The sequence below is a fragment of the Bos javanicus genome, chromosome 23, assembly GCF_032452875.1.
Source record: "Bos javanicus breed banteng chromosome 23, ARS-OSU_banteng_1.0, whole genome shotgun sequence".
Classification (NCBI taxonomy): domain Eukaryota; kingdom Metazoa; phylum Chordata; class Mammalia; order Artiodactyla; family Bovidae; genus Bos; species Bos javanicus.
In genome coordinates this window covers 29,087,248-29,101,431 of record NC_083890.1, presented here as the reverse complement: position 1 = coordinate 29,101,431, position 14,184 = coordinate 29,087,248, and the positions used below count along the sequence as shown (strand labels likewise).

Below are 14,184 nucleotides of genomic sequence, written 5' to 3'. Positions count from 1 at the left end.
TATAGAAAAGTAGGAAAAAAAATCAACAGGAATCCCAATCCACAATGATTTTTTATTTTAATGGGCTTTAAACTCTACATGCTGAGTTGTAGCTTACTTTTTTCAGTTTGAGCCAAAAACTTTAAAGGCAAACAAATCCTTAGTCCAGGCACAATCAGCATATTCAAATTTCAGCCTGGGAATTAGTATTCCTGCATTCTTTGGTTTAAGTAGTGACTAGAAGATGAACTCCGGGAGTTGGTGATGGACAGGGAGGCCTGGCATGCTGCGATTCATGGGGTCACAAAGAGTCAGACACGACTGAGCGACTGAACTGAACTGAGAAGATGACAGACATGATTTATCTTACAGTTGTATGGCCCTTTATATTTTGGGAGCTCTCATGAGTTTGAGCAAGCTCCAGGAGTTGAGCAACTGAATGGAACTGAATTGAACTGATATACTATCCATGGCAACTTAGACAGATGGGCAACTTAGTTTCCTCCACTGTGTGTTTGAACATTTCTGGTAATTGACTTTAGTGCCCCACTCCTGAAATCTAATAAAATCTGTTCATGTCCTGTCCTACTTTAAGCCTTTTACTGACTGGATAATCTCCAAGTTTCCTGCAAACTTTACAGGGCCTCATAACCACGCCTACCTGTCAGTCATCATCTAGAACTCTCCTTCAGTTCAGTTCAGTAGCTCAGTTGTGTCCGACTCTTTGCGACCCCATGAATTGCAGCACACCAGGCCTCCTTGTCCATCACCAACTCCCAGAATTCATTCAAATTCACCTCCATCGAGTCAGTGATGCCATCAACTCCCAGAGTTCACTCAAACTCAACGTCCATCGAGTCGGTGATGCCATCCAGCCATCTCATCCTCTGTCGTCCCCTTCTCCTCCTGACCCCAATCCCTCCCAGCATCAGAGTCTTTTCCAATGAGTCAACTCTTCGCATGAGGTGGCCAAAGTATTGGAGTTTCAGCTTCAGCATCAGTCCTTCCAATGAACACCCAGGACTGATCTCCTTTAGGATGGACTGGTTGGATCTCTTTGCAGTCCAAGGGACTCTCAAGAGTCTTCTCCAACACCACAGTTCAAAAGCATCAATTCTTCAGCGCTCAGCTTTTCTTCACAGTCCAACTCTCACATCCATACATGACTACTGGAAAAACCATAGCCTTGACTAGATGGACCTTTGTTGGCAAAGTAATGTCTCTGCTTTTGAATATGCTATCTAGGTTGGTCATAACTTTCCTTCCAAGGAATAAGTGTCTTTTAATTTAATGGCTGCAATCACCATCTGCAGTGATTTTGGAGCCCCAAAAAATAGTCTTGACACTGTTTCCACTGTTTCCCCATCTATTTTCCATGATTTTGGTTTTCTGAATGTTGAGCTTTAAGCCAACTTTTCACTCTCCTCTTTCACTTTCATCAAGAGGCTTTTTAGTTCCTCTTTGCTTTCTGCCATAAGGGTGGTGTCATCTGCATATCTGAGGTTGTTGATATTTCTCTCGGCAATCTTGATTGCAGCTTGTGCTTCTTCTAGCTCAGAGTTTCTCATGATGTACTCTGCAAATACAGGAATGCATTTTCTTCAGTACACACAAGTACTTTATAGGCTGCTTTCTTTACCTAAAAAATTCATTTGTCCGCTTGCCTGTTCTTTACCACTCTTTTGCTCCTTGAGAAACATACACTTATTTTTATCATACAAACTGGCTTATATTGTAATTTATGATCTTCCAGATGTTCAAGCTGGGTTTAGAAAAGGCAGAAAAACCAGAGATCAAAGAGCCAACATCCACTGGATCATCAAAAAAGCAATAGAGTTCCAGACCACCTGACCTGCCTTCTGAAGAATCTGTATGCAAGTTAAGAAGCAATAGTTAGAACTGGACATGGAACAACAGACTGGTTCCAAATCAGGAAAGGAGTATGTCAAGCCTGTATATTGTCACTCTGCTTAAAACTTATATGCAGAGTACATCATGAGAAATACTGGACTGGATGAAGCAAAAGCTGGAATCAAGATTGCTAGCAGAAATATAAAAAACCTCAGATATGCAGATGACACCACCCTTAAGGCAGAAAGTGAAGAGGAACTAAAGAGCTTCTTGATGAAAATGAAAGAGAGTGAAAAAGTTGGCTTAAAACTCAACATTCAGAAAACTAAGATCATGGCATGTGGTCCCATTACTTCATGGCAAATAGAGAGGGAAACAGTGACAGACTATTTGGGGGGGCTCCAAAATCACTACAGATGGTGACTGTGGCCATGAAATTAAAAGACACTTGCTCCTTAGAAGAAAAGTTATGACCAACCTCGACAGCTTATTAAAAAGCAGAGACATTACTTTGTCAACAAAGGTCCATCTAGTCAAAGCTATGGCTTTTCCAGTAGTCATGTATGGATGTGAGAGTTGGACTGTGAAGAAAGCTGAGCGCTGAAGAATTGATGCTTTTGAACTGTGGTGTTGGAGAAGACTCTTGAGAGTCTGTTGGACTGCAAGGAGATCCAACCAGTCCATCCTAAATGAAATCAGTCCTGAATATTCATTGGAAGGACTGATGCTGAAGCTGAAACTCCAATACTTTGGCCACCTCATGCGAAGAACTGACTCGTTTAAAAAGACCTGACGCTGGGAAAGATTGAAGGCAAGAGGAGAAGGGGATGACAGAGGATGAGATGGTTGCATGGCATCATCGCCTCGATGGACATGAGTCTGAGTAAGCTCCAGGAGTTGGTGGTGAACAGAGAAGCCTGGTGTGCTGCAATTCATGGGATCGCAAAGAGTTGGACTCAACTGAGTGGCTAAACTGAACTGATGACCATTTCTGTGTTTAATCTTTCTCATCTCCACCCCAGACCAAGTGTAGGCAGTATGTGACTAAACTCAGTTTCACAGATGAGTCTTACATCTATGTTAATATTCTAATGTCTTATATTTTTGTTAGTATTTTTTCCGGTCTTCCCCATTTGTTGTTGTAGAGTTGGAGCTAAAACGCAGACTCGAGAGTGTTTCATGCGCCAGTGACAGGAAATAATCCATATTGAAGGTGCATTAAGTGCCCTGCTCCAACCCCTATGGGCACAGAGGGAGGATTAAAATTCTTAATCAAGTGTGTTTCCAGCTGCTCCCAGGTCCCGATTGCCTAATTCCCAGATAAAACAATAAGGAAACGAAGTTAGGCTGTGGTAGGATCATTACTATTGCCCCTTATTTTTTCCCGCCCCCCCCCCCCCCCCCCACACACACACACAAGGAATGGCAATGAAATGGACTCAGCTACGGGACGTCTGAACCGGGTGCGGTACCCGGTCTTCAGGAACAGGCCCAGCTCTAACCTCCACCGCGGATTCCTGCTCAATCTCTGCTTTGCAAGACCATGCAGTCATTGCTCGCCCCGCCTCCTGCTCCCGTACAAAAGTGATGCCTCTTTCGCCAAAGTTGAGTTGCCTCCTTGCGGCGCCTGCGCACTGTCACATTACGGCGGAACTAATCCGGCGACCCAGCGCTTTGACGCATTTAGTACCAGGAAGGGAAAAGGGGGACCACAGAACGCGTCACACCCGGAAGTAGGGAGCCGGAAGTGGGGTTGGACAGGTTATCCCCAGGGGTGGGGCAGCGGAGGCCCAGGAGGAGGGGGAAAAAAGAAGGTGGAGGATCCTGGCTGCTAATCTGAATCGATACCGATTCTCTTAGACCTCAGAGACACAGAAAAGACAGAAGGGTGCCTCATCCCCTTTCCTCCGCTTCTCTCTCTCCTCAGCCTTAGCCATGGCGGAGGCAGGGGCCGGGCTGAGTGAGACCGTCACTGAGACAACGGTTACCGTGACAACGGAGCCCGTGAGAAAGGCTGGGGGCGGTGCTGTTTAGGGGTCTGAGAGATACCGGGAGGGAAGGGATAAGGCTTTGGAGAGTTGCTGGATGGGCTGGGCCTGGGGATATGGGAGGAAGTGGGTTTGGGAGAATCGCAGAGTATTAGGGATTTTTTGGTGTGTCAGAGTTGGTGCAGAAGGCTGGTCAAGTGACATGCAATAGAGTTAAGATGTAGGTGATACTGCTTGGGATGGTGGTGTCTGTAAGTATTGAAAGACCGGGAACTTGGCGATTAATGAGCAAGGGATGTACTGGGGGAAATGAAGGGTTGTGTGAGAAAGCATGGTTGGAAGCTCGCTGTAGGGAAACTTGACACTAAGCATGCTTATCAATAAATATTTCTTGAAGAGATTATTGCAAACGGAAGCAGAGGGAATGAGGGAACAAGAAAAGGGAGATGATGGGAGTATTTTGAAAAATCAGAGATGTAGAGAAAAACAGCGTTTTTGCAAAAACATTGCTTTCAATAGGAGATGTTCCTGTCGGGCTTAATAACCCTTTGATTAAGGGAGTTTAGAGTAATAGTTACTAGAGATGCCAGGATGCTGGAGAATAGGTGGATAACAGATTGGGAGGGCTGGGCTTGAGGATGAGAGATGTGAGAACAGAGTCATTTCTTTAATGGGAAAAAGAATAGGCGTTCTGGGAAAAGAAAGGGAGATCAAAGTTTAGGCATTGGTGACTGAAAAAATAATTTTCATGTATTAATACCACCAAAGATGATTTGGGGAGGAAGATGGAGGAACAGCGAGGATTATATTTTCCTTTGAAGATTTGCTGGGACTTTCCCTAGGTTAGGAATTGTATCTTCTCTGTATACTAGTGGTTACTAAGAATACTAAGAACAGAATTCCTCAAGGGACTCCTTGAGGTCAAAAACCTGTTCTATCTCCTCCCAGCATCAGCTCCTCTGTAGCTGTGTTTGTGATCCTGATTGAACTGGGAAAGGGAAGAAAGGAGGCCCCAGGGAGGACGCAGGAAGAGTTAGTAGGAGGGGACTAGCTAGGTATGCCTATCCTTCTTAACCTTCCAGGAGAACCGGAGCCTAACCATCAAACTTCGGAAACGGAAGCCAGAGAAAAAGGTGGAATGGACGAGTGACACTGTGGACAATGAACACATGGGCCGCCGCTCATCAAAATGTGAGTAATTGTTGCCCCACAGTAACGCTGGAGTCCTGGCTCCCCTCAGCATATCTTTTGCCTTCAGGCATTCACTGGCCTTCCCAAAGCCCCCAGATGCTCACAGTCCTGTGGCTGCCTTGGTGGTTCTCTGTTATCAGGGAGAGGAGGTTAAAGTTAGAGGGAAAGAGGTAGGGAGGGGCTTCAATTTCCATGTGCAAGGCCTAAAGTCAAAGGTATCTGAGGTGGGAGAAGAGGAGCTTTGGATTCCCGGCTGGAAAGGCAAGGTGGGTAGGTGACAGAGTCCCAGAGTGTAGGCCTGGGGAAGCTGGATCTGGAAGGTAGAAGGAGAAAATGGTGGGAAGTAGGAATTTTGACTGAGATCCAGTGGGAATGGAACTGACACTACATCTGAACTCTTCCTCCTTTTTCACTGGGCTCCTCCATCCAAATCCAGGCTGCTGTATTTATGAGAAACCTCGGGCCTTTGGCGAGAGCTCCACAGAGAGTGATGACGAGGAAGAGGAGGGCTGTGGTCACACACACTGTGTGCGGGGCCACCGCAAAGGACGGCGTCATGCAACCCCGGGACCAAGCCCCACCAGCCCTCCCCAGCCTCCTGACCCCTCCCAGCCCCCTCCAGGGCCAATGCAGCACTAAATTCCTCGCTCCCCCACCATTCCTGTGTCTGTCTGGCCCTGAATGTATTCATGTGGCTACTCGGGGACTAAACCCACGATTTGATCCCTTCTCCAGCCCCCTCCTCCCCTCTCCTCTGCCTGACAGAGGGAAGAGGGAGAGGAAGGTGGACAGAGATCCTGGAATTCTGACTTGCTGCTATTCCAGAACCTAGGCTTCTGGGTTCCCCCAGCCCTCATTTCTCCTTACAATACCCAGCCTCCTCTCTCCAGGGATCCAGGCATCTTGATCCCAATCTTTTTCCTTTGTTCTCACTGCCAAACTGCCTGTCCTGGGATCCAGTTATCTTGGCCCCTTGCACTCTCTACTTGAGTTCCAAACAGCTAAATTGGGTTTCCAGCAGCCCCAGCTTTCACTGCCAGGGTCCTAGTCAGATTCCAGGCAATCTTGCTCCAGCTATGCTTGTTAATCCTGGCTTAGAGCTCTTCCACTTATGTATTTATGTCATCCTAACTCTTAGTCGTTGCCTGTGGGATGTGAGGTCTTCTGTGAGACCTCAGGGCTCCTAGCCCTTTCCCTTCTCTCCTGCCCACTTCCCCCAAGCCCTTAAGAGGAGTTAGGAGAGAGGGAGGTCTTTGTCCTTCTCACCTTTAATGAGAAATGGAAAAAAGAAATGGGCATGTCCTCTCTCCTCACCGTTCTCATGTGACTAGGGTTTCTGACAAAACTGGCTCCAAGACTAGTCACTTAGAGCCCACTATCTCCTCAGCCTTTGGTCTTCCAACTTAGGAGACAGATCCGACCCAGGGGCCTGGGTCCCTGGGAGAGGATGGAAAAGGGAGGGAGCCAAGAGATGCAATCTCACCCCTTCCTTCCAAGGCCTTGATGTCTCTCCCAGCCCAGATATCCAGCCCTCCCAGCCCTCCCCACCCCTTACTGGGATCTGGATATCATTTTCCAGGCCTTTTGCAGTGCACAGTTGCAGAGATCAGTCAAATCCATACCACCACTGAGATCTCATTTATTGCCACAGATGCACAAAATAAATAACCCAACATCACAAAATGTGTTAAATATGGACCCATTTATACATATGGGGAAAGAAGTGAGGCTGTATATACAAGGGCAAATTTGGGGTGTCTGGGCCATGCCCAGGTTGAGAAAAGGAGAGGTAGCACCATTGGTTCTGTGTTATGAGTATGTGCCATGCTCATATGGAGCTGGCTGTGGGGCTGGTGGGGAGTGGGTTGTTGGTTAAGAAGATTCTTAACAGGAAATGGCTGTAAGCATGGAAGGTAGTCAGGGTGGAATAGAACTGTCCTGCCCCCCATCTCCCAAAAAAAGAGAGCCCTAAGGCCCAGGCCAGAGTTAAGCCTCTTGTCTTAGGGGAGGAAGGTCTCCTTTGTCTTGAAGAGAAACCTTAGAGTGGAGAAGGCAGGGAAGCCCAAACCTCAGAGCTGTGGAGAGGGCACCGTGCTCTTCTTTGCCAGGAGGAGGGGCAGGGGTGGGAGGTAAATATTTGACCAGCTGGCCCTCTATGTATTAAAAATGGGCCATTTACCAGTACTGGTGGGGCAGGACCTGTTCCCCAATCAAGCCTGGGAAATATAGAAGGGGAGGGATCCCTGGGGGAAGTACTGAGATAGCCGAGGGGGAGGAGCATCCCAAGATGGGGGAAGGAGGTTCAGGAACTCTGCTTTGGGCATGGATGTGGAAACGAGGCCAGTTGAGGTCCTATTTGGAGAATATGGAGGGAGGTCCGGGGTGCTTCTCAATACACTTGCCCAGTGGGCACGGGCAGGATCCCTGGAATGAGTACGGATGACCGTGCTCATTTGGGCCAGGCCAGAACGGGGGTTGTGGGCTAGCTTCTCAGCCTTCCGCGGGCACGATGCGGAGCTGGGCGCGGGCGTCGCGGGTGCACAGCAGCGGGAACACGCGCTCCCCGAGGGGACCGGGCGTCTGGAAGGCGAAAAGCAAGTCGAGGGAGCGGCCGTCGTAGAAGGCCACGCGGCCCCGCTCCCAGTCCAAGTCCACGCGGATGCGCCGCGGCGGGGGCCTGGCGCCGCCCAGCGGGGTGGGCTCTGGGGCGGTGAGCGCCCACAGCCGGCCGCCGCGGCCCTCCACGGCCCACACGGCCCCCGCGGGGCACAGCCCTACTCGGCCCTTGCGTCGCACCGACTCCCCGGCCGCGCCCAGGGCGTAGAGGCTCTCCCCGTCGACCTCATCCTCCCCGGAAGAGTCTCCGCGGGAGGCGGCGTCCGCGGTCTCCACCTCCCAGCAGTGGCGGCCAGCCCCAAAGCCTTGCGCGCCCAGCACCGCTGGAAGCTGATCGAAGCGCGCCGGGCCATCGGGGGGCGCCGGTGTCCCCGGTGGGGCCAGTCGGACGCTGCGGCGGTCCTCAGAGACGAGCAGGCGGCGGTGTGCGGTGCCAGGATCCAAGGTCAGGTCGGCTGGAGAGAGGAAGGCACGAGGAAGACCGTGTGAGAGGGCTTTCCCAGGCGGAGACGGGGTCGGACGCAAGAGGCTCACAACAGCGCTCTACAAAGGCGGCTGTAGGACCACCGAGGGTGAAGGCGAATGAAGAGTAGGCCTGGGCGAGACCCCGCCAGCGCTGATGGGCCACTTCCTTCTGGAGAGTTGGGCCTGGAGAAGGACCCTGCCGGCCCAGGGCAGGGGCATAGCGCAGAGGTTCAAGGAGGGGTTGTCTGGGTTGTGGACTTGGAGAGAGTGAAGCTGGACTGACTTCTTGGGAGCCAGGAGGACCGATATGTCAATCTGCAGCATCTGGGGCAGGGCGTGGGAGCTGGGTCCACAGGATGGGAAAGGTGGAGCTCAAGAGGAGGACTGATACCAGAAACCAGCACCCCAAGTGAGGGGGTGGGCAGAGAGAGGAATCCGAAGTATCCTGATAAACCAGCCCACCACCCACAGGAATAGGTGGGAGTAGACAGGCCTAGTTCTACAGGGAGGGTGGGGCGGAGGAGAGAGAAGGCGGTGATAGCCAAGGGACCAGAAAGAATTAGTCCTTGACCTTGTGTGTTTGGGGTGCTTTAAAGAAAGATTTCTGGACTAGGGGTACTAGAAGCCATCTGGGATGGTGGGTGTCCATCAGGGTGGAGCACCTTCTCTAGGCAGTTTAAAGAGGGGCAGAGGACAGCCGTGGGAGTGATGGAAGGAACTCCCCAGAAGCTGCAGAGAAGGCCCAGAGCCCCAGGGGCAAGGAGACACGCGAGTTCCAGGACACTTCTGGAAGGGAGTGATGAGAAGTGGTGGCAGCAGAGATTGGACTTCCAGGGGTCTGTTGTGTGAGTGTATGAACAGGAAAGGGGAGAATGGCTGGAACACGAGGGTTAAGTCTTGACCTTGTTATGGGTTAAATCGTGTTCTTTCACCCCCCCCCCAAAATATGAAGTCCCCCCAAGACCTCAGAATTTGACTGTATTTGGAAAGAGAATCTTTATAAAGGTAATCAAGTTAAAATGAGGTCATTAGGGTGGACCCTAATCCAATATAACCCATGTCCTTATAAAAAGGGAAGTTTGGACCCAAAAAGTGTGTATAGAGGGAAGTGTGTCTAGAGGAAAGACACAGGGAGAATGCCATCCACAGGCCAAGGAACACCTGAGGCTACCAGAAGCTAAGAGAGAAGTCCTGGAACAGATTCTCCCTTTCAGTGATCAGAAAGAACCAATGCTGTTGATACCTGACTTCTATTTCTAGAATCATGAGACACTAAATTTCTGTTAAGCCACTTAGTATGAGATGCTTGGTTATGGCAGCCCTAGGAAATTAACAGAGACATCAAAAAGGACTGGATCATATTTGAGAAAAGGGAACAAACTGAAAAGTTTCTCATTTAGTTCCCTCTCTTCTGCCCTCCTTACCCGTCAGTCTGTGAAGCATGTTTTTGACCACTGGGTAATCTTCAGGGAGCTCATCCTCTGAGTTAGATGCCTTGGGTGTTGGGGCATCAAACCTGGAGGGATGAGGGAGAAGAGTCAAGAAATTGGTAGACACCCTCTGCCCTCTGATGCCTGCACCCCTCCCCCACTCACATCTCTGGGGCAGAAAAGGGTGAGGCCAACCCAGGAAACCTGTCTGGGAGTGGGGATGAAGCTGTGGTTCCCGTGACAGGTGATGGATGTGGCCGCTGGTAGTGGAAAGGAAGAAACAGTAAAAATGGAACTCACCTTCTCCATGTCATCTTCATATCCTGGAGTGGACAGAAAAAAACATGGGTGTGAGCTCTGGGCTTCATCCTGAGGGGAGCTCCCCACCCTCAGGTGGCTGGGTCTGTTCTGGTGAGGGCCCTCTCCGCATCTCAAAGTGATCTCCCATCTTTAGCCCCGTGTGCTCCTTATTCCTCTCACTCTCCCCTTCTCCTTGCATGACCTTTCCTTCCTGTCCATCACCACGTTCTCATCCCCCTAACTCCACCCCCCACCATCCGCCTCCCTCGCCCCAGAGCCACTCAGTTCCCCTTCCCTAGTGTCATCCCGGCCTTTTTCTGCCCCCAGAGTCCTCACCTTTCCCTGCTTCCTCCCCACCTCCCTTCTCTGTGTCAATGCCCCTATGCTCATCCACGTTCCTGAGGGTCTATCCCAGATAAACATCCAGCTTTATCCATCACAGAGACCAAACACATACCTAGAGTCCTTAGGCTAAGAGTTCGTTAACTGAAGTCTTATAATAAAACCGCTTCCCCTCTTGCCATAAAAGCCCAGTGGCGTTTATTGGGCCTTTTGTTCTGTGTCTCTCTACCCTGACCATGGAGGCAGCTGGACTTGGATGTGTCCCAGAAGGCCCCGCCGACCTGCAGGGCACCCTGGGAGCCGGTAGAGGGCGTGGGATGCTCCCTCTCCAAATTCTAGGATTCCTTCTTTCCACGTCTCTGTCCAGTGGAGAAGACTGGGGCAGACCAGAGGGATGGTGAAGGGGAGAGAGGAAAGACAACTTGTCTAGTTATGCCAATTACACAGAGACTAATTAGGTATATGTAGACTTCAAAGGGTGGAAACAAGACTCTAGACCGGCTCGGCGGCTGGCGAGAAGCCAGAAGGGAATCCGGGGCGCCTGGGGGTCGATCAAGGGAACGGGGATGGTTGACCGCCAAGGAGTCAGAGGCCCAGGAGGGACGCGGGAGAGTGGGAGGGTGGGCGATCAGGGTGGGAAGTGGAGAGGAGCCAGGGGTCCCCAGGTTGTTCTCCCAGACTTTGCCTCCACCCGTGTCCTCCTCTGCCTGGGGCCCTGGGAGGGGCTGAGAACAACAATAACAAGCAACACAGCAAGGTCTAGACCGGAGCGCGGGGACCTACCCCAGGACGCTGCAGGAAAGTTTGGACCTGCCTCTCTTCTTCCCTCCTTTTGACAACCCCCCTCCATCTCTCCCCTCCCGCTTTTTCTCCGCCCTCCCTCCTGCTCCTCCTCCCCTGGGCGAGTTTCGATCTCCCTCACTAACCTCCCAGGCCCCCAGATTGCTCCCGCCCCCTTCTGCTTCCTCCCCTTTCCTCCCCGCCGGGCCGCCTCCTCACTGGCGCCCAGTGGCGTCTTTCCCAGCTTCCCAGTTCGCGCGCTCTTCGCAGGGCCTCGGGGGTCTCCCCGAGTTCTGTCTAGTGCCCCAGCCCCTTCTCTGCCTCCCTAACCCCTTCCCTCCAGCCCCTCTAACAGGAGCCAGGCATCCGTCCAGCCCCCTTGGCTCTGGGCACAGCGTCAACTCCTTCCCGCCGTGCGTCCCGGCACCTCTCAGTTGACAGCCGCCGCCCCCTCGTCCTCAGCTGGACTCTTTCCAACTCCTTTTGCCTAAACTTCCAGAAGGGCCCCGGGTCGGGAGTTGCTGTTCTCCCCAGCCGATCGCCCCTTCCGCGGACAGCTGCGGACTCGCGAAGCGCACCCCGCCTCACCTCTCCCTGCGGGTCCAGGCAGCCCATGGTAGGGATGCGCCCGCCTCGGCGTTTCCCCGCGCGGGCTCCGGGCTCGGCCAGCTTCTCCCGCAGCCCGCGGCTGATGCGCACCTCCACCGCCAGCCGCACGTTAGACCTCAGGCTGCGGCGGGGGCACGGCAGGCCGCAGCACGGACAGGCGGTGGGGGGCGTCTCGGGGCCGGTCGCCGGCGGGGTCCCCCAGCGGCGGGCCAGGCACGCGCGGCAGAAGCTGTGCTCACACGCCAGGAGCACCGGGTCCTCGAAGGGGCCCCCGCACAGCGGGCACGTCGCCAGCTGCTCCAGACGCTCCACCAGCCCCGGTCCCAGAAGCTCGGACGCCTCCATGGGGAGCCAGCGCCCGTGCGCCGTCCCCTCCGCGACCACCGCGACCGCCTTCGGGTGCGCAGATGGCGGTGCGCCTCGGCTGCTGGCTGCGTCTCTGCCCCGCTCTCCGCCTCCCGCATTAACTTTCTGAGGCTTTCCTGGGATCGCCTCCGTCTTCAACCAGTCTGTCTCCGCCAATCTCCCCACCACGTCAGGCTTTATAGGGAGGGAGGAGGCCCCTGCGGGAGGTAAACATCAGGCCTTGCGTAACACCCCATCTGGTTCTCCCGCTTCCCGGTAAGATTCGGGGGGGGGGGAGGGTGGAAGGGACACCTAGGTCTCGACCCGAGCAGGTGGTCGCTAGGAGGCGCTCTGGGGGCAAGGTAGCAAAGTAGCAAGATGTGGGGTGCGTAGCCCTTGACACCACCACCCCAACCTCCCTCAAGAGCCGGGATATCGTCTTCCCCTTGGCCTGCACTGTGCAGGTGGGCAGGATGCCCAGGCTTGCTTTTGGTATGTGTGCCCACATCGCCAGGGTATGAGTCATTCCAGGTGGCTGGCACACCTACATCTGGGGGGCTGGGGGCACTGAAGACAGATCTGGTTTGTGTGGCTTTGGCAGGCCTCTGAGCGCTGGCGAGTGGCTGTCATTCCAGGCGCCTCTCTCCATCTGCCTGCCTTACCTATTAAGGGCTTAAGGACATCGAAGCTTTGGGGTAAGGGGTGGGAAGCAGGCGCCCACATTCCTGACTCAAGGAGTCCGGGTCCGGTTCTCTCCGTTCTACCTCTGGCTGGCTCCCAGGCCTCTGTTGTTTCTTCCTCTATCTCTCTTTCTACTTGTTTCTGTCTCTTTTCCCTGTGTATGTTTTTATTTCCACTTTTCTCTCCTCTCCTTCTTTGGTGTGTACCCAAAGGTTATCTATTTTCACTCTTTTGGTCAACTGAGGCCCAGACAGCTGGCATTGTCAAGGTCACACAGGTGATGACCCAAAGTGAAGCCATACCCAGATCTTCTGATTTATGGCCTTGCTGTGACCCCACCCTGCCCCTCTTTAATTTCAGATCCCTAGAGTCAGTTCAGTTCAGTCACTCAGTTGTGTCCAACTCTTTGTGACCCCATGAGTTGCAGCACGCTAGACCTCCCTGTCCATCACCAACTGCCGGAGTTCACTCAAACTCATGTCCATCGAATTGGTGATGCCATCCAGCCATCTTATCCTCTGTCGTCCCCTTTTCCTCCTGCCCCCAATCCCTCCCAGCATCAGAGTCTTTTCCAATGAGTCAACTCTTTGCATGGAACTTCCTTCTACATTTTTTTAAAACGTATTTATTTATTTTTGACTGCGCTGGGTCTGCGTTACTGCACACAGTCCATCTCTAGCTCCAGTGAGCAGGCTTCTCATTGCAGTGCCTTCTTTTGTTGTGGGGCCCAGGCTCTAGGCGCACGGGCTTCAGTGGTTGTGGCCTCTGGCCTCTAGAGCACAGTCTCAGTAGTTGTGGCACAGAAGGCTTAGTTGTCCCGTGGCATGTGGAATCTTCCCAGACCAGGGATTGAACCTATGTCCCCTGCATTGACAGATGAATTCTTAATCACTGGACCACCAGGAAAGTCTTCTCTTCTACGTTCTGATTTTTTCTTTTTTTTTTTTTTTTTGGATTTTTCCTCATGCCCTGTTCATTACCTCCATCTCTGTCTCTCTCCTCCTCCACCCTCCTGTTCTCTCCCCCTTATCTTAGTTCCTCTGCCTCTCTCATGCTAGGCCTTTCTGTCTGGGTACTCCTGGGGGGTTGTGAATAAGTAAATATTCAGATGTCTACAACTGCAATCACACACTGTTGCACAAACATGCATGCGCATCCAACAATGTCTAAATGCCCCCAAATGCACAGCCCTAATCGTCAGATACCCTCATACAGTGCAAAACCACACATATGCCACAAATGGTCTCATACACACTTTATCACTGGGATGGACACCCGGATTATTTAGGAACAGATAGACATACTGGAAGAAAACATGCAAAGACACTCTGTCATTAAGTTTTATTGTCAACAAGAACAACAATACAAAAACAGTAAGTCTTTATGGAGCAGAAGCAGGTTATTAGGCAACCCCTCCAGGCATCCTTCTCCCCCTTTACTTATCACGGAGACACTCAAACATGACACTCTGATAAACAAAGTACACAAATGAACACACATACACTCATCTTGAAACAAATCTCCCAGCTCCCCTCTCATAAAATGCACAGCTATGCAATCAAATGGCTACAGATATAACCAAAATCTATGTTGTGAAATGGACTTCC

General features: G+C 52.0%; 2 protein-coding genes across 6 annotated transcripts; one reads left to right on the top strand and one right to left on the bottom strand.

The window, feature by feature from the left end:
- Window positions 1-32: 32 nt before the first annotated feature.
- Window positions 33-12,700, bottom strand: RNF39 (ring finger protein 39). Of its 4 annotated transcripts, none has more exons than XM_061398609.1 (5): window positions 11,531-12,700; window positions 9,821-9,843; window positions 9,515-9,606; window positions 3,248-8,080; window positions 33-1,555 (listed from the first exon to the last, which is right to left on the bottom strand). In XM_061398609.1, the coding sequence occupies exons 1-4, from the start codon at window positions 11,894-11,896 to the stop codon at window positions 7,500-7,502; spliced, it is 1,062 nt and encodes a 353-aa protein (XP_061254593.1). In that variant the 5' UTR covers window positions 11,897-12,700; the 3' UTR covers window positions 33-1,555; window positions 3,248-7,499. The 4 variants fall into 4 exon arrangements, with proteins under 4 accessions (XP_061254593.1, XP_061254592.1, XP_061254594.1 ...); XM_061398608.1 differs by having other exon boundaries at window positions 3,278-8,080; XM_061398610.1 differs by having other exon boundaries at window positions 3,303-8,080.
- Window positions 3,750-6,692, top strand: PPP1R11 (protein phosphatase 1 regulatory inhibitor subunit 11). 2 transcript variants are annotated; one of them, XM_061398630.1, is made up of 3 exons: window positions 3,750-3,834; window positions 4,901-5,009; window positions 5,446-6,692. In XM_061398630.1, the coding sequence occupies exons 1-3, from the start codon at window positions 3,766-3,768 to the stop codon at window positions 5,646-5,648; spliced, it is 381 nt and encodes a 126-aa protein (XP_061254614.1). In that variant the 5' UTR covers window positions 3,750-3,765; the 3' UTR covers window positions 5,649-6,692. The 2 variants fall into 2 exon arrangements, with proteins under 2 accessions (XP_061254614.1, XP_061254615.1); XM_061398631.1 differs by lacking the exon at window positions 3,750-3,834 and adding an exon at window positions 3,980-4,069.
- Window positions 12,701-14,184: the final 1,484 nt, after the last annotated feature.